The sequence below is a fragment of the Nuphar pumila genome, chromosome 1 (assembly GCF_984573655.1).
Source record: "Nuphar pumila chromosome 1, dmNupPumi1.hap1.1, whole genome shotgun sequence".
In the NCBI taxonomy this organism is placed as follows: domain Eukaryota; kingdom Viridiplantae; phylum Streptophyta; class Magnoliopsida; order Nymphaeales; family Nymphaeaceae; genus Nuphar; species Nuphar pumila.
In genome coordinates this window covers 56,247,470-56,266,608 of record NC_143249.1, presented here as the reverse complement: position 1 = coordinate 56,266,608, position 19,139 = coordinate 56,247,470, and the positions used below count along the sequence as shown (strand labels likewise).

The window sequence follows — 19,139 nt, the reverse complement described above, 5'->3', positions numbered from 1 at the left end:
GTTTCTCAGATTTCATTGGTGAAGTCAAAACTTGATATAGTCGGGTTCGTAGTTGATTGTGGGTGTGCGCATGTGGTTGCTCCTGCATTTTGTGAATCAAGCCAATTAGTTTATATTATGGCTCAAGTGGTTAAATCAGATGCAAATTCCTCCAATGATTATGTAACTCTTAGCATGGATGAATATGACGAGCTCCTTGCTTTACGATCATCCAGTTTGAAGTCTTTTGTTGCGGAGGTTGTGTGCTCGGCAGGTGATGGCCTATCTGGTCAAGGTGATAGGTGGATCATTGATTCTGGAGCCTCTGGTCACTTTGTGCGGAAATTCGAGTAATTTTTTTAGTTTAAAACCTATGACTGGTCAAAAAAGGGTATGTCTTGCTGATGGTAGCTCTTCCCCAATTGTAGGGCAGGGAAACATGTCTATTACCCCTACTCTTCAATTGTCGCATGTTCTTCATGCTCCTTCGTTTCCACAGAATTTATTATCCGTCGGTCAAATGACAAAAGATTTGAATTATAGAGTGATTTTTTATCCTATGGGGTGCACCTTTCAGGACTTGCTGACGGGGAGAAGGATTGGTGGCAGCTATGAGGAAGGTGGTTTGTATTACCTACACCAACCCGAAGTTTCGGCCTATTCTGTTGTTACATCATCCTCAAGTCCTCTATTGTGGCATCATCGTTTGGGTCACCTTCCAGTGACAAAACTTCGTAGTGTCATTCCTCATATACATCCCTCAGTTTCTTTTCAGTGTGAAACATGTCAATTGGGAAAACATTGTCGAAGCTCTTTCCCCTCTAGTCAGAGTCCGTCAAGTCAAGGATTGTTTGACCTTCTTCATGTCGATGTGTAGGGTCCGAGTAGGATTCCGAATAGGTCTCAGTGTCGTTATTATCTAGTTATTGTTGATGACTTCTCAAGGTTATCGTGGGTGTTCCTGTTAAAAGATCGGTCTCAAGGTCCTGTCATTCTTAAATCTTTAATTGCAGAGATAAAAACTCAATTTGATGTTTGTGTTAAAATTGTTCGCACTAATAACGATCTTGAGTTCAAATCCAAAGACTTACTTCAATTCTATTCTGTTAATGGGATTGAACCTCAATTTACATGCCCCCATACCTCCCAGCAAAATGGGGTGGCTGAGAGGAAACATAGACAAATCCTTAATGTTGCTCGGTGCCTTATGATTCAATCCAATATGCCTGCTTATTACTGGGGCGATGCGGTTTTAACAGACGGTTTTCTTATAAATCGCATGTCGTCAAGCTCTGTAGAAGACCAGATCCCTATTCAAATTCTCCATCCAGAGGCTCCTCTCTTCCCTATCCCCCCCTAAAGTTTTTGGATGTGTGTGTTTTGTGCATAAGCTGGGTCCGGATCGAGATAAACTTGTTGTGCAGTCTATTAAATGTGTTTTCCTTGGGTATCCTAAGAACCAAAAAGGATATCGTTGCTACGACCCTATATCTCATAAAGAGTATGTTAGTGCGGACGTTACCTTCTTTGAGTCTATTCCTTATTTTTCAAGTACTACTCCATGACTACAGGAGAGCCTTGGTGATATCCTTCCTCTGACGATTCCTCCCTTTCCGTTAGAGTCGCTTCCTCCTCAGTCCTTGGTTCCAACATTGGGTGTGTCTCACTTCCGAAACTCTCCCATAGTATACACTCACAGGGTACCTCCTACCTCCATGTCGCCATCACCTCCTTCTCCTCAGGTAAGTATTTCTGAGCAAACTGTTGTCTTTACATCTGATGATGATCTTCCCATTGCTTTGCGCAAGGGAAAGAGACAGTGCACTCTTTATCCCGTCTCACAATTTGTATCAGAAGCTAATCTTGGGGCATCTATGAAGAATTTTATTTCTGCTTTGTTTGTCTCCTCTGTTCCGCTACATCACAGTCAAGCTCTAGTCGACTCCAACTGGATGTAGGTTATGCGTGATGAGATGGATGTCCAATGGTCTCGAGGCACTTGGGACTTGGTTGATCCTCCCACAGATGCAGATATTGTAGGCTGCAAATGGGTATATAGCATTAAATATAACTCGGATGGGTCGATTGAACGGTACAAAGCCCGGTTGGTTGCAAAAGGCTACACTCAGACTTATGGTGTTGACTTTTTTTAAACTTTCTCCCCAGTTGCTCGTCTTGGCACTATTTGTCTCGTTCTTTCCGTTGTTGTGCACCATGGATGGCCCCTGTTTCAGTTGGATGTCAAGAATGCCTTTTTGTATGGGGATTTGCATGAAACTGTCTACATACAACAACCACCAGGCTTCGAGGTTCAGGGGGAGTGTCAGAAGGTATGCAAGTTGAAGAAGGCTATTTATGGCCTGAAGCAAAGTCCGCGGGCATGGTTTCACAAATTATTTGAGGTAATGTTGAGCTTTGGATTTGTCAGGTCAGCTTCAGATTACTCCTTGTTTATCAAGAAAACCAGTGTTGGAATTGTTGTTATGGTGGTATATGTCGATGACATCATATTAACAGGGAGCAGTGCCCAAGATATTTCTGCAACAAAAGATCATCTTCAGAAGCACTTTGTTACTAAAGATCTTGGTCACCTTCAATACTTTCTGGGTATCGAGGTTGCAAGAAACAGAGAGGGCTTAGTGTTGTCTCAAAGAAAGTATGTGTTGGACTTATTAAAAGAGACTGAAATGCTAGGGGCTAAGCCAGCTAATATTCCAATGGATCCCAAAACTCACATGTTCGATGAGAAGTCTGACTATGTGGATAGTGCCAGCTTTAGATCCTTGGTGGGTAAGTTGCTATATGTGATTGTTAATAGACCTGACATTTCATTAGCTGTGAGTAAAATCAGTCAGTTCATGGACAAACCTACAAAAGTTCACTGGGATGCAGCTATGATGGTTCTTCGGTACTTAAAGGCATCTCCTGGTAAAGGTCTGTTGTTTAAACGAAATCCATCTTTGGACGTTGTTGCTTACACTGACGCAGATTATGCAGGATCTGTTGAAGATAGGAAGTTAACATCTGGATTTTGTGTGTTTGTGGGAGGAAATCTTGTTACCTGGAGAAGTAAGAAACAAACCGTTGTAGCCAGGTCGAGTGTTGAATCTGAATACCGAGCAATGGCCCAGACTGCAACTGAGATTATGTGGGTAAAATTAGTCTTGACCGAGCTTCAGGAGAAAGTATCCCTACCTATGTTGATGATGTGTGACAATAGGGCTGCTACATATATTGCCAACAACCCAGTGTTTCATGAAAGCACTAAACATATTGAAGTTGACTGTCACTATGTTCGCGACTTGGTTCAGGCTGGGTATATCTACACCGATCATGTATCTTCCGAAGATCAAGTAGTTGATGTTTTTACCAAAGCCCTGGCGAGACCAAATTTCTCAAATTATTGTGACAAGCTGAGCATGATTGATATCTATGCTCCAGCTTGAGGGAGAGTGTTGAGACTAAGAGGCTTTTAGTAAATAAGTTTTTCTAATCTAGAGGTTATTTGAATCTTAATATTTAATGAGGGGCCTGGGTGTAATTTTGTTCCTTGGACTATCTCTATTTAATATAGAGATTAGCCCTAATCCAAAATGACAAGTTTTTCTATTGTGCAGCTGACTCTCTCTCTCTCTCTACACAGGTGGTTGTGCATTGATCTTCCTTCTACAATATATATTATTTATTTAAATATTTCTTTCTTTTCTAATAGGTTTACAGGATATTATATGTATTTCTATCTATGGATCCTTTTAAGGGTCCTGGATCCGAAACTTGGATCCCAAGCCCAAATCAAATAATTTACGCATTAGAATACAAAAAATTGAAACAAATAACAAAAATATGATTATTACAACACATGAGTGTTATTATGCGCATTATTAGATATTTACAAAATTTTGTTTCTAAAGGAATTGTTTTGACTTCTTCCTCCCCACTTGAATTAATTACATATACTAGCTCTGACTGGGGAGGAGATCCTAATGATAGACGCTCAACTATGGTTTTTGTGTAGTTATAATTGATTTGTTGGTGTCCTGAAAATGCAAGAAGCAGCATAAGGTGTCATTATTTGTCAACCAAAGCTGATTATCGCGCTATGGCCACCCAACATCTGAAATCGTGTGGTTGAGAAGATTGCTAGAATACATGTGGGTGTTTATGCAGACACCCTCAAGATTATGTGGTGATAATAAAAGTGTTATCTACATCGTTGGCAATCACACCTTCTATGAACAGACCAAACATGCCACTATATTCGTAAAGAATATCTCAAGAAAACTATCGTCCTGCCATATATAGCATCAGAATTTCAACTACATGATTTCCTTCACAAAGGCGCTTCCTTCTCCCCAGTTTCACTTCTTTACAAAATTTTGGTTATCCAACCCTAAGTTTGAGGGAGAGTGTTAAGTTGCATATATTATCCCTGGGGCCAAGGGGTAAAGCTTACGGAATTTTACGCTACCGGGACAACGACCATAAGCTAGTGTGGCTAGGTCTCTGATCTTGGGGGTGGTTTTTCTGTGTAAATATCAAAACAAAAAGTTACATATATATGTATGTATTTTCAATATTTATAATGAAATAGAAAATACCCATCAGCAGTACTTTGGTCATTTCACAGTTCTGTGAGCCAATTAGGGGCACAATAGTATTTTATATTTTTACTTTTTTTATTTTCTTTTTATTTATTATTAAGATCATTTTTCTCATGCTCAATAGAGCCATTGGGATCCCAATAGCTGTATTTCTAGCCATTGGAGAGATCCCAATGGCTCTTTGTGCCTCTTAGCTTGTATATAAGGGGTTGTTCCCCACTTGTTTGGTAATGCTTTCTCAAGCATTTTACTTGCAATAAAATCTTATATTTTTTAGTGTGTTCTTGGCCCCTAAGTGGCCTATGTGCATGTGATTTTGTATTGACCCATAAGTGGTTTTTGTGTTTGCTTTTGTGTTCTTGTAAGCCCATAAGAGGCACTCTTTTCTATTCTTTTTTTTTTATTTTATTACAACAAAATGATAGACTTTGTATGATGACAGATCTTATCTGTGAGGATTTGAAAATTACAGGAAAAGATTAGACAAAAAGAGGAAAGGCGGCTCAAAAGAAGAAAGAATAATCAAAGGTGGCATAGGGAAGTTCCCTAGCTTATTTCATTCCTGTTTTTAGTCCATAACTTAAAGGAAATGTATAGAGAAAGAAGTAGATTTATGAGTGCCTTATTTGAGTAGCAAATGTTACTAAGCATTTAACAGCCCTTGGCTGGTCTCTAACATATCAGGATGATAAAGATAATTTGATTCACTACACATCAGTTCCCACTCAGAGCAAAATTATTCTGTGGGAGACATTAAGCAATCAGCTAGAAACAAAAGGGTTAAAGAACATACTAAGAAATAAGAGAGAGAGAGAGAGAAACAAAGGCACACAATACTGTTAGGAATATTGTGCTATATTCTAAAGCCACAAATATTGAAGTTGAAAGGTCAACCTTCTCCATACTCCACTCCTTATCAGGAACATTCTCAAGAAGCCACAACCACATCTCAGGTACAGACGTATTAACATAGAAATCAAAGCCCAATCCACCTTGAGAAGTTGGCTCACAAAGTCCAGGATAGAGTGTAGGCTGTACAATGAAAGAACAGATTATGATTATGGGAAAAAAGGAGAAAGATAAAGAATAAAAATCAAGCAAGCATTTGGAGCAACTACATTGTTATCTCGCACAACAAGCTAACATGAATGTTCAGGTGGCTCTTGCAAGAAACAGACAAATCTAGCATCTCATTGTCTCCTTTGGTACTTCTAAGCCAGAAACACGTAGACAGACAGGGTAACTACACCAAGAACATATCATGCCATGCACTTGCACATTTTGGCTTATCTGTATTTTCATACTTTCCATGAATTTCCAGCCTAAATCACTTCATTTGAGGAGTGATTTGAGAGTAGGAAGCTTTTTCTAATTTTCCGATTCCTAGAGGGCATTTTTTTCATTCATTCTAGTTCAACTGTAATCTATTTGCTCCTGTAGGGACAATCTTTTATCATAGGCACTCTCCATTAACTAAATGTAACCACTTATAAATTGTAAAATCAAATACAAACATTATGAAAATATAGTTACCTATTTGTGGTTTTGCTAAATTTCCTTTTTCTGTAAGTATCATGATACTTTTCCTTGAAATTGTTTTTCGAGTATTACACTAACTCACAACATTCTCAAAATATTGATGTGTCTATGACTATGTAAACACATAGATACATCCATGCATGTAAATATGAGTTTGTATTTTGTGACTTGTGTATGTGTGTGTGTCACAGAGAGAGAGAGAGAGAGAGAGAGATTCTCCTTTTATTTCATGCATTGTGCAACTTGTGCTTGTGCTTGTGCTTGTACTTGTGCTCCTGCTCGGCAAATGATTTAGAACAGTTTTAGTGTAGACAGAAATTTGGACAGAAAACGTGGTAGGACATAGGAGTCAGGGAAGCAAAAATGTGATTTCAATGATTTAATATGAAAAGATGAGCAAAATTAGATGTATGTATGTATGTATGAAAGTCATAGACAATACATTGTGAAAACAACATAAGATTTCGTGTTACATATGAATAACAATTTCAAAGGAAAATATATCAGATTTTCCAAAATATCACAAATTCAGGAAGAACAATGACTATTTATGTTATTTTCATAATAAATTCATTTCATAATACAATTTAAATGACCTATATTCTTGTTCCTTATTCTTTCTATGTGTTGATATTTGTTCAACTGTTCTACTTTTACAATATTGTTTAAAATAGTAAAATTATTTTTCTATATTTGTATTATCTTTCATTTTCTTGACTTTCTTTGAAGATGATGATATCTCCTATAGACCTAAAAAAAATCTTGAGAAGTTGTTGAGGCAAATATTTGTTAAGTTATATGTATAACTTCATATATAGTTATATATAATAAAGATATATGTGACTATAATGAATAATATAATTTGGGTTGCCCACCAGGGGCATATTGGTCATTTTTTAGAAGTTAGAAAATAGGTTTTTATTTATTCTTGTTTTTTATTTCTTTATGTAAAGGCATTGTTGTATATGCCTCCACATCCAACGGTCATAAATACGACCATTGTGAGCCTCCCATTGTCTATTTTGGAGGCGCCCACTTGGCCTCCTCTTGTCTATAAATAAGGGCTTAAAGCCCCTTGTATTCTAAGCTTCTTTGAAGCTCCTTGATAAATAAATTCATTATTTTTAAGTTTTGTCGCTCTTTTGATATTGTATGCACTCTTGTGCTTGTGTAAGCCTTAGTGCTTTTTGGATTATCCCTAGTGGACTTGTGCATGTGCACTTTGTGATTGTGTTCTTCATTTGTGGGTGTGATTTGTGCCTCTTAAGTGGTGTAATGCCCCAAAAATCCTAGACTTGTAACTTTTATAGAAAAATTTGAAAGCCTTGAAATCATTCGTTTATCAGAATTTTAAATAGTAATTCAGCGGAAAATGGTATTTTTGAAACAAGTCAACGGACCTTGGGTGCACTACTTGTGAAACCTTTATGCAAACTTACAGAAATGTCCTCAGGAGCGAAACGTCACGGAAAGAGTCTCATCTTGATCTCATCATGTCATCGCAGTCCGTACAGAACCAATTATCACCTGTGCTCATAAAATGCGAAGCAGGTTATATGTTCCCTCCCGGAACACGCAGGTGCGTGTTCTCGGGTCTGAATGAGCACCACGTATGTAAGCACGTGGGGCTCGTTTTCCCGTGTGTGTCTGCATCACTTAGCATCGGAGTCCGGTTTGTTTGCAAAGACTTAAGTACCCTTTCCTGCCATTAGCGTCATGAAACGTCGTTTCGAGTAAAGGACAAAAATGTCCTCCCGCCAGAAAGGGTTAAAATTGTCATCGTTTTCGCCCTAAAGAGTAAACTCCTCTGCTTTAACAGGAGCTCCTCGCAATATGTCGCTCTAAACGTTCTGGATCACCTTTTGACGATGCAGCCTTTAACGTCGTCTGTTGCCGTCGGAGCACCCCTTTTCATCGTCTATTGCCGTCAGAGCGTAGTCGGAGCGTCGTTGCCACCATCAGCTGCATCTAACTTCTAGGTTTTTCTCCTCCACTGTCGGATTAGCAAAACTTGTGTCCCTTCGGTGAGTTTTGTGTAAGGTTTCACTGCGCAAACAAATCGATCTGTAAATCTGAATGTTAAATCTTACAACTGGTTGTACTATTCATGTTAAATAACACCTATTTTCATACTGAAACAAATCGATTTGTACCTATCCACCTTCTGGGCATCGAAAAACAGTTAGCACGATTTATTCTTATGAAGGCCAAACATTACAACGATATGAGGTCTAAATTTCTACAACGATTTGTAAGTTTGAATTTAACAATGATTTATACATTTAATGCAGTAGCAATTTGTTCGATGCAGCAACGATTTATATGTTTCAAGCAGTAGCGATTTATGATTCATGATTTATACATTTAAAGCAACCACGATTTATACATTTAATGCAGTAGCGATTTATGATTTACAACGATATGTACTTATGAAGGGTTCGATTTCTACAACGATTTGTATGTTTGAAGCAGCGATTTGTATGTCTGATCCAACAACGATTTATACGTTTGAAGCAATAGACATGTGTATTTATGATTTATGAAGTTACTATGATTTGTACTTAAGTTTGCTAAATCGTACTACGATGTTTACTTACGAAGCCAAAACGTTACAACGATATGTACTTATGAAGGGTGCAATTTGTACAACGATTTGTATGTTTAAAGCAGCAACGATTTATACGTTTGATACAGTAGCAATGTGTAATTATGAAGTCACCTCGATTTGTACTTAATTTTGCTAAATCATACTACGATGTTTACTTATGAAGCCAAATATTGCGACGACTTGTAATGTTGGTGATTGTGTAACGAATGTGATAATTTGTAATAATATATACTTGGGGAGGCGGTTGTAACATATAATTGTGAAAATATATCAAAAGAGATATAGTGCTAAATACGCACAACCACCACAAAGGGAGAGGTGCACAAAGGCACAAGAACACTTAGAACATTGTACGCAAAGGTACAAAAAGAGAACCCAAATGCAAAAATATAAAGAATTTTATTGAACAAGCTAGAGAACAATGCTCCAAGCATTGGATGATTTAAAATAGGGGTTCAACCCCTTTTATAGAGGAGAGGAAGCTTTGAAGGGGCTCCCACTAGTCGTTGGAGGGGTCCAACGACTAGTGTTGGACCCCCCTCCAAGGTTGACTAAGTCAACAAATGAAAAAGAAAAAGAAAAAGAAAAAAAGGAAAAGAAAAAGATATAAATTACAAACATATTTACAATTGTAAATATGCCTAAAATAGAACAAAAGACAAAAATACCCCTGGGGGTTACATGAAGGATATATATATATATATATATATATATATATATATATATATATATATATATATATATATATATATATATATATATATATATGTATATATGTATCTCTCGTTATATACATATAAAAATATATGTACATATGAGATACAATTTAACAATAATGATGCAGTTAAATTTATGTGTTGTGCAAGTTAGCAATCACTACAATTCGTAAGACAAGAAAGCCTTCATCGTTGGAGGGGATGACTCTTGGAGAAATCATCTGCCAATCCGATATATATGAGGGTTATGTAAGTACCAAAATATAATAAACATTGAGAATGAAAAAGACAAGAACAAATTGTTGGATATTTATTATGCGGAGCCTGATCCATCAGATATTGAAGATGAAAATCAAACGAAGAAAGATGAGGAAGAACCAGAGTTACCGAAAGCGCCTAGGCAATAGGGGAAGTGCGCTTCCCCGAAGCGCGCTTCGGAAGCGCGACGTTTCCGAAGATATATATGAGGGGAAGGGTCCCCCTTTTTTGGGAAGCGCGCTTCCCTTTTATGGGAAGCGCGTCCCCCTTTTATGGTTAACGTGCTTCCCATAAATGGGAAGCGCGCTTCCCCCACGCTTCCCCCACGTTTCCCCCTCGCTTCCCCCTCGCTTCCCCATTTTTTCATTTTTTTCGCTTCCCCTCGCTTCCGGTTCGCTTCCTAGGTCGCTTCCGGTTCGCTTCCTAGGTCGTTTCCGAGACGGTTCGGAATTTTCTTCTAAGTGATCTCACGCTTCCCCGCTTCCTAAATTTTTGAAAGTGCCTTGCTTCCCGCTCCCGCTTCCCGTATCGCTTCCCGCTCCCGCTTCCTTGACTGGTAACTCTGGGAAGAACTAAGGATGAAAAATAAGAAGGATGACTAAGAGAAGGAAAAAAGAAAAGGAAGAAGGAGAAGAATGAAAACTACGCGCACTTATTAGGCAAAAGGATTTCTTCCTGCCGACCATGCAAAATTAAATCTACATGCACATCATTCTTCATGTTATCTGTCATGATCGCCAATTGCATCGCACTATACTATGCATTGAGTTGTTATTTATCGTGCCAAGAAAAGAAACGACTTATCGTATATGTGTGTTGACGATAGCGATTCGCATGACAGCGATTTAATGACAGCTACGACGCTGTAAAGCGATTTCAATTTTAATCCCTAAATAAACAGTGATTTGAATACGCAAATCGCCACCGCAATCGCACAACAATGTAAATACCGCACGCACACGTTTCAATATCATAATACAAATATCTTACAAATCGACACTAGCAAACACATAATATATTACAAATCGATATACATATCGTATAATATATTACACATCGATACGAAAATTCAGCATAATAGCATACAAATCGATATTAACAAACAAAACAATATCTCGCAAATCGATAGTATGTTACTACAACCGCGATTTGCGTTATACTATTCCAATATTTTCTATACAAAGGCAAATCGATGTAGCCGACATATACGTCATTGCATAAATCGCATAAATCGTCAACCGGAATCCAGGTCTCACAAGGCATATCGATTTTTTACAACGGGCAGGATGTGGAACGACGATTACTGTTGAAACCCAAACGTTACAACGATATATACTTATGAAGGGTGTGATTTCTACATCGATTAGTACGTTTGAAGCAGCGATTTGTACGTTTAACGCAGAAACGATTTATACGTGATAAAATAGCGATTTATACTTGTTGATGATAGTGATTCACGTGACAGCTATTTAATTACAGGTACGAAGCTTTGAAGCGATTTTCATAGAAATCGCTAAATGAGCAACAATTTGAACACGCAAATGGCCACCTCATGTCGCTACAATGTAAATTCCTCACGCACAATTTTCAATTACATACTACAATATCTAACAAATCGACACCAGAAAGTACTTAACATTTTACAAATCGGTAAATATATCCCATAATATATTACTATACCTAACCCTATACCCTAAACCCTTAATATCTTACTAAACCCTTAATATCTTACTAAACCCTAAACCCATAATATATTACTAAACCCTAAACTGTAAACCGTAAACCTAAATCCTAAACCCTAAACAAGAGTTATCGGAAGCGCCCCTATAAAAGGGGAAGCGCGCTTCCCCGATACGCGCTTCAGAAGCACAAAACGTCGTGCTTCCGAAACGCGTGGGGAAGCGCACATTTCAAATGGGAAGCGCGTACCCCTTTAAAGGGGTACGCGTGTCCCTTTAATGGGGGACGCGTACCCCTTTAAAAGGGGACGCTTTCAAGGTTATGACCAGTTTGCCCTTAAATATTTTTTTTTACACGTGCTTTAAAAATCAACACGTGAATATGCCCTTTAACTAAGGGTAAAATCGGCATTTTACAAAACCCGTGAAAAAACAAAACCCTATGGGCTTAGGGTTTTATTTTTTCACGCATCCGAGTCTCTCTCTCTCTCTCTCTCTCTCTCTCTCTCTCTCTCTCTCTCTCTCTCTCTAGTTTTCGGCGAGTTTCGAGTTCCAACGACCTCCTCCCTACTTCTGGCGATGAATCCATTCAGGTACGCTCACTTCTCTTCTCTCACTCTATTTCTTCTTTCTCCTCTCTCTCACGCTGTCACTCTCTCTCTGCTGGGTCCTCGGTGAAAAGGGGTTGGCATGGGTTTTCTATCAGACTTGTCGATGTGTTCCCCTTCATTCATGCTGACCCCAGGCTGGCTTTTTGGGAAGCTCATTCCCACCTTGCTAATGGCCATGCTGGTATGCCAACAGTTAATCGGTCAGGTGGGATTGAGTTCCCACCTTGCTAATGGCCCTGCTAGCCTGCCAGCAGTAATGAAACTTCAGCACATTTATGGCTGGTATTAGAGTATTGTGTTGGTGGAGATCTTATGACCCTGCTAAGACAGGTAGTTCTCTTCTCCTATTCCTATTTTCACCACAGAATTAAATATTCCATTAACAAAGTTTTTTTATTATACTTCCTAGGTCCATGTCGTGCTTCATATTTTTTGCTCATGACCTTTTAATGGTCATTTTTTTGTTGGAATAGGTAACAAGACACACATACATGATTTATATTGCTCCTGATATTGGACAAGAAAATCATGCCATTTTAGTTAATTTTTATTGCTGACATTCTCAGAAGATTCCCCCCTCTCTCTCTTGTCCTTTTTATTTCATGTAACTAATAAGAAGAATATTTAATGTAGTTTTACATTTTGTAGTGGAAATTATATAGTTAATCTTGACTCCAATTTTGGCCAAGTGAAACTCGGTGTGGCAGCCAGACAATAATATTGTACAGCATTGTGAATATTAATTTTGACCAAATGCATAAAATGTTTATATCCCCTATATATGGCCATATCCATGTGACATTGAGATAAATGTAATCTCATTGTCTCAGAAGTTTGTGGAAACAGGAGCTATTTAAATTTTGAAACACATGCCACGGGGTAACTTATTTGGTTTTAAATGTAAAGGCCTGTCAACAAGAATTTGATTTCATAATTTAAATGGTTGAGAGTGTCAAAGATAATACCTATTTATGTAATTCATACTTAATAGTGTTACAAGTTGATGGGCCTTGGTTAAGCTGTCTATAGTTCAAACTTGGGACCAAGTCTTTTTTTAAACCACGTTTACCAAAACTCATCTTCTTCATTCATCCCTCTAGAATTTTATAAGCATCAATAGCAGAAAGGTTAATCAAAACCATTTTCTAAGCCCCATTTTTTTCATTTTTTTGGCTTCCGGTTCGCTCCCTAGTTCGCTTCCTAGGTCGCTTCCGAGACGGTTCGTAATTTTCTTATAAGTGGTCCCACGCTTCCCCGCTTCCTAAATTTTTTAAAGTGCCTCGCTTCCCGCTTCCCGCTTCCCGCTCCCGCTTCCCGTATCGCTTCCCGCTCCCGCTTCCTTGACTGGTAACTCTGCCCTAAACCCTAAACCCTAAACCCTAAACCCTAAACCCTAAACCCTAAACCAAAAACCTAAAACCGTAAACCCTAACCCTAACCCTAAACCCTAAACCTAAACCCTAAACCCTTTAAACCTAAACCCTAAACCATAAACCTAAACCCTAAACCCTAAACCCTAACCCTAACCCTAAACCTAAACCTAAACCTAAACCCTAAACCCTAACCTTATCCCTATCCCTATCCCTATCCCTATCCCTATCCCTATCCCTATCCCTATCCCTATCCCAGTCCCTATCCTTAAACCCTAACCCTAAACCCTTAATATATTACTAAACCCTAAACCTTAAACCCTAAACCTAACCCTAAAACCTAAAACCTAAACCCTAAACCCTAAACCCTAAATCTAACCCTAAAACCTAAACCCTAAACCCTAAACCCTTTAACCCTAAACCCTAAACCTAAACCAAAACCCAAACCTAAACCAAAACCAAAACCTAAACCTAAACCTAAATCATAATCCTAAACTCTAAATTCTTAATATCGATTTAAGATATTGTCTTGATTCTAAATATCGATTTTTAAGATATTAATACGAATTTCCAAATCGATTTAAGATATTGTTCTGAATCTTAATATCGATTTCTATGTTGATTCTTAATATTGATTTAAGATATTGTTTTGATTCTTAATATCGATTTAAGATATTGTTTTGATTCTAAATATCGTTTTTTAAGATATGAATAAGAATTTTCATATCGATTTAAGATGTTGTTTTGATTCTTAATATCTTTTTAAGATATTGTTTTGATTCTAAATATCGATTTTTAAGATATCAATACGAATTTTCAAATCGATTTAAGATATTATTCTGAATCTTAATATTGATTTCTATGTTGATTCTTGATATCGATTTAGGATATTGTTTGGATTCTTAATATTGATTTCTATCATGATTTTGTATATCGATTTATAAGCTATCAACAGGAATTTCCATATCGATTTGTATGATATTTGATCATCGATTTGCGATATACTATGACAATATTTTCGTAACAAAGGCAAATCTTTGTGACCAACAAAGACGACATTGTGTAAACCGCCTAAAACGTGAACCGCTTAAAGGTATATGTTATTTTATTATAAAATCTTTGGCGGGTCCCATAAGCATTATACTCCTCTGCTATAAAAGGAGCTCCTCACAATATTTTCCCCTAAGCGTTCCACAAAAAATCTAACACTTCTTCTTTCGCCGGAGCACCCTTTGTCGTCTCGGTGAGTTTTTGTGTTATGCAAGTTACCAATGGCTTACATTCGTAAGAGAAGAAACACTTCGGCGTTAGAGGAGAAATCTCTTGACAAAATCGTCGAACAATATGTTTTGTATGAGCAATTAGAAGCGTACTACAGAATAATGACGATTAAGAATGATAAAGAAATGGAGCAATAGCTGGTAAAGTATAGAGCGGAACCTTATCCGTCAGATATTGAAGATGATAATCCAACGAAGAATGATGAGGAAGAAAAATAGATTTAAAAGAAAAAGGATGACAAAGAGAAGCAAAAGGAAAGGAAGGAGGAGGATAATGAAAAAAAGCAAAAGAAATCAAGACAAAAGAGGAGGAGTAGGAGGATAGGGAAAAGCAAAGGAAGAATAAGGAGGAGGAAGAGAAGCGAAGGCAAAAGGAGGAGGAGGAGGAGAGGGAAAAGCAAAGGAAGAATAAAGAGAAGGAGGAAGAGAAGTGAAGGCAAAAGAAGGAGGAGGAGAGGAAAAAGCAAAGGAAGAATAAGGAGGAGGAAGAGAAGTGAAGGCAAAAGGAGGAGAAAAGCAAATGAAGAATAAGGAGAAAGAGGAAGAGAAACGAAGGCAATTGAAGAAGAAAAAGGAGGAAGAGAAGCAAAGTCAGTTGAAAAAGGAGGAGGAGGAAGAGAAGCAAAGACAATTGAAGAAGAAGGAAAATGAAAGGCAAAGGAAGAGAATTCAGGATGAGGCAGAGAAGGAAAGGCAAAGGAAGGAGAAGGAGGACGAGAAAGAGATGAAAAGACAAAGGAAGGAGAAGGAAGACGAGGAAAAGAAGGAAAGACAAAGGAAGAAAGAAAGACAAAGAAAGACAAAGTTGTCTTGGACTCGGCTTCTTTTGAGTTAGGAAGAAACTCTTCGCAACATTGTGAGTTTGCATAACGAATTGAGACACCAGAAAGTAGTGCCTCCATGTACAAAGACAATACATGATCGCTAACATTTTACGGTCGTGCACGGTGTATCATCACTCGGCATCATTCAGCTTGCGACTTTCAACAGTGACGAGATGTCCTTCCTGAAGCAACACCCCACCAATCGCGAAGTGAGACGCGTCAGTCTAGACTTTGAATGGTTTCTGGCAATCTGGCAACCGTAGCATAGGTTCTCCTGTCAAGGCGCGCTTCAGCTTCTCAAAAGATACTTGGCACGCACCAGACCATAGCCACAACCTGTCTTTCTTTAGCAAAACAGTAAGTCGGGTGGTGATCGAAGAGTATCCTTCAATGAATCGCATTCACTGCATTCATCATTTGCATTACTCTAATAGTTAGCGCTTCTGCAGGTTGACGGACTTCTTCGCACTAAACGGTATTCATAGCTCAGTGTGTGTGGTTATCTTCGTTCCCTTGCCTGTGATTCTTGTTTGGACACTCATTTACCTAATGATTGTGAAGAATCCTTGCAAACAATCAAGTTTTCAAATAACTTGATACTTCAAATACTCAATACACAAAATAAATGTACAGTGTTTATAAGCTTTACACCACAAAAGAAGTGCAATAAATGCACAGTGTTTATAAACTTTACACCAAAGAAAGTGCAATAAATGCACAGTGTTTATAAGCTTAAGGAGACAACTCATTACTGTAATACATACATTCAATGGGCTCACATAGCCCTTATTTATAAGCATACTTAAGAGACGTTGGGCTATTCCCAACGGCTCTTACTAGAGACGTTGGGAATCAGCCCAACGTCTATCTTTTTAAAACTATGTACACAATCAGTGGATGACTGTTGTACATTGTACACAGTCAGGTACAAAAACATTATATAAAAAAAAAAACAAAAATAAGAAATGGAAAAAATTACAAAAACAAGAAAAAATAAAAAGGAGGAATTACAATCATATTCAAAAACATGAATATGCGTAAAATGTAGAAATGATTAAAATACCCCTACAGCCAATACAAGAAAGAAATATATATTTTATATATACAAGTAGATGGATACATGTACATATATATGAAATATATATATGTATATGTATCTTCTTTTATTTATAGAAAATACATTGTCTTATAAATTACAATTTAACACCCTCCCTCAAACTTAGGGCAAGATGACCGAAAGTTTGCCAAGGAGGAAATTGAACCGCGGAGCACATAAAGCTTTGGTGAAGAAATCTGCCAACTGATATTCTGAAGCTACATATGGAAGATCTATAACTCCTTTCAGATATGCTTCCCGAACATAGTGACAGTCCATCTCAATGTGTTTAGTCTGGTCATAAAAAGTATGATTTTTGGAAATGTATATTGCAATCTTGTTATCACAGCATAGCTTGGTGGGCCCTCCTATTGAGATCCCCATGTCTTCTAATAGCTGATGAATCCATACAATTTCCATGGTAGTAGTCGTCATGGCACGATATTCAACTTCAGTTGAGGATAGAAACACTTTTTGTTGCTTCTTACATCTCCATGCAATCAGCGAGTCTCCTAAAAACACACAAAAACCAGTGGTGGAGTGACGGTTATTTGGGTCACCTCCCCAGTCAGAGTCAGGAATAAGCAATTAATTTTAATTCAAAAGAAGAGGATAAGAATACTCCCTTGTTTAGTGTCTTTTATGTATCTCACAATTGTAGAAGATAACCCGAGACCTAGAGAGAGAAGAGATAGAGGGAGAGAGAGAGAGAGAGACGGCTGCACAAAAACTCAGAACTTCATATCGATATTAGGGCCTTTCTTTATGTTAAATAGAGAGAGGCTTAAGAAGCATAATTACAATAAAGCCCCAATTATAAAAACAAAAATACAAATGGCATCTTACTATAAAATAACTTTACTTAAAACCACCTATTCTCAACACTCCCCCTCAAGCTGGAGCATAGATATCAATCATGCTGAGTTTGTCACAACATTTTGAAAAATTTGGTCTAGCAAGAGGTTTTGTGAACGTATCTGCAACTTGGTCTTCCGACTTTAGATATTTGGTAGTGATATGACCCGCTTGAACCATATCCCTTACATAGTGGCAATCAACCTCAATGTGCTTTGTTCTCTCATGAAATACAGGATTGTTTGTTATATATGTTGCAGCTTTGTTATCGCACATCATGGTCATGGGAGAGGAAACCTTCACTTGAAGATCAAGAAGAACAGTACGAACCCACATCAATTCAGCAGCTGTTTGGGCCATAGCCCGATATTCTGATTCTGCACTCGACCTAAAAACCACATTTTGCTTCTTACTTCTCCAAGAGATCAAGTTGTCTCCCAGGAACACACAAAATCCTGTGGTAGATTTTCTATCTACTACAGACCCTGCATAGTCAGCATTAGAATAGGCCACTATATCCAGAGTTCCACCTTTCTTGAACAATAACCCCTTTCCAGGAGAAGATTTTAGATATCTGAGAATCATAATAGTTGCATTCTAGTGTACCTCAGTTGGTTTGTCCAAAAACTGACTGACTTTACTTACTGCTAAAGCAATATCCGGCCTGGTCACAGTTACATACAATAGTTTCCCAACTAGGGAGCGATAGCTCTTGCTATCAACCAGTTTTGACCCTTCTTCAAACAACTGAACTTTATGGTCCATAGGTATATTTGCTGGTTTAGCTCCCAACATTCCTGTTTCCTTTAATAAGTCAAGAACATACTTCCGTTGAGACAAAACCATCCCTTCACGGCTCCTGGCAACTTCTATACCCAGAAAATACCGGAGTGAACCAAGGTCTTTTGTAACAAAGTGTTTTTGAAGATGATCCTTTGTGGCTTCAATAGCTTTCACATCATCACCTGTAAGAATGATGTCATCCACATATACCACTATAACAACTATGCCAGAGCTAGTTTTCTTTATGAATAGTGTATGATCTGCTGCTGACCTATTAAAGCCAAAACATGACATCACTTCAAACAGCTTCTGAAACCATGCACGAGGACTTTGTTTGAAGCCATAAATTGCCTTTTTCAATCTACACACCTTCTGACACTCCCCCTCAACCTCGAATCCTGGAGGTTGTTGCATGTAAATAGTCTCAGATAAGTCCCCATATAGAAATGCATTTTTCACATTTAATTGGTAGAGGCTCCACCCATGCTGAACAGCTACTGAGAGAACAAGACGAATGGTACCCATCCGTGCAACAGGAGAAAAAGTTTCAAAGAAATCAATACCATATGTCTGAGTATACCCTTTGGCTACTAATCTGGCCTTGTACCGTTCAATTGAACCATCAGATTTGTACTTTATCGTATATACCCATTTACATCCAACAATGTCAGCATCTGCTGGGGAATCAACTAGATCCCAAGTATGCTGAGATATTAAGGCATCCATTTCTTCTTGCATAGCCAGCTTCCAGCGAGTATCAAACTCTGCCTGCTGATAGTTCAGAGGAATAATTTCAGCAGATAAAGTTGAAATAAAAGATTTCATCTGATTGCCAATTCTGTCTTCGGAGACAAAATGATATATGGGATATAAGGTACATTGTCTTGTCCCCTTGCGTAGAGCAATCGGCCTGTTATCATCATCATGAAGATCATTATTG

The 19,139-nt window shown here is 38.0% G+C and overlaps 1 protein-coding gene across 1 annotated transcript in view; it reads right to left on the bottom strand.

The window, feature by feature from the left end:
* EMB2729 (Alpha amylase family protein) overlaps positions 1 to 19,139 on the bottom strand; it is a 226,897-nt gene that overhangs the window by 116,748 nt on the left and 91,010 nt on the right. Inside the window, exon 12 of the mRNA XM_089998247.1 lies at positions 5,475 to 5,612. Coding sequence (XP_089854373.1) covers positions 5,475 to 5,612 — 138 coding nt within the window. The remainder of the gene's footprint in view (positions 1 to 5,474; positions 5,613 to 19,139) is intronic.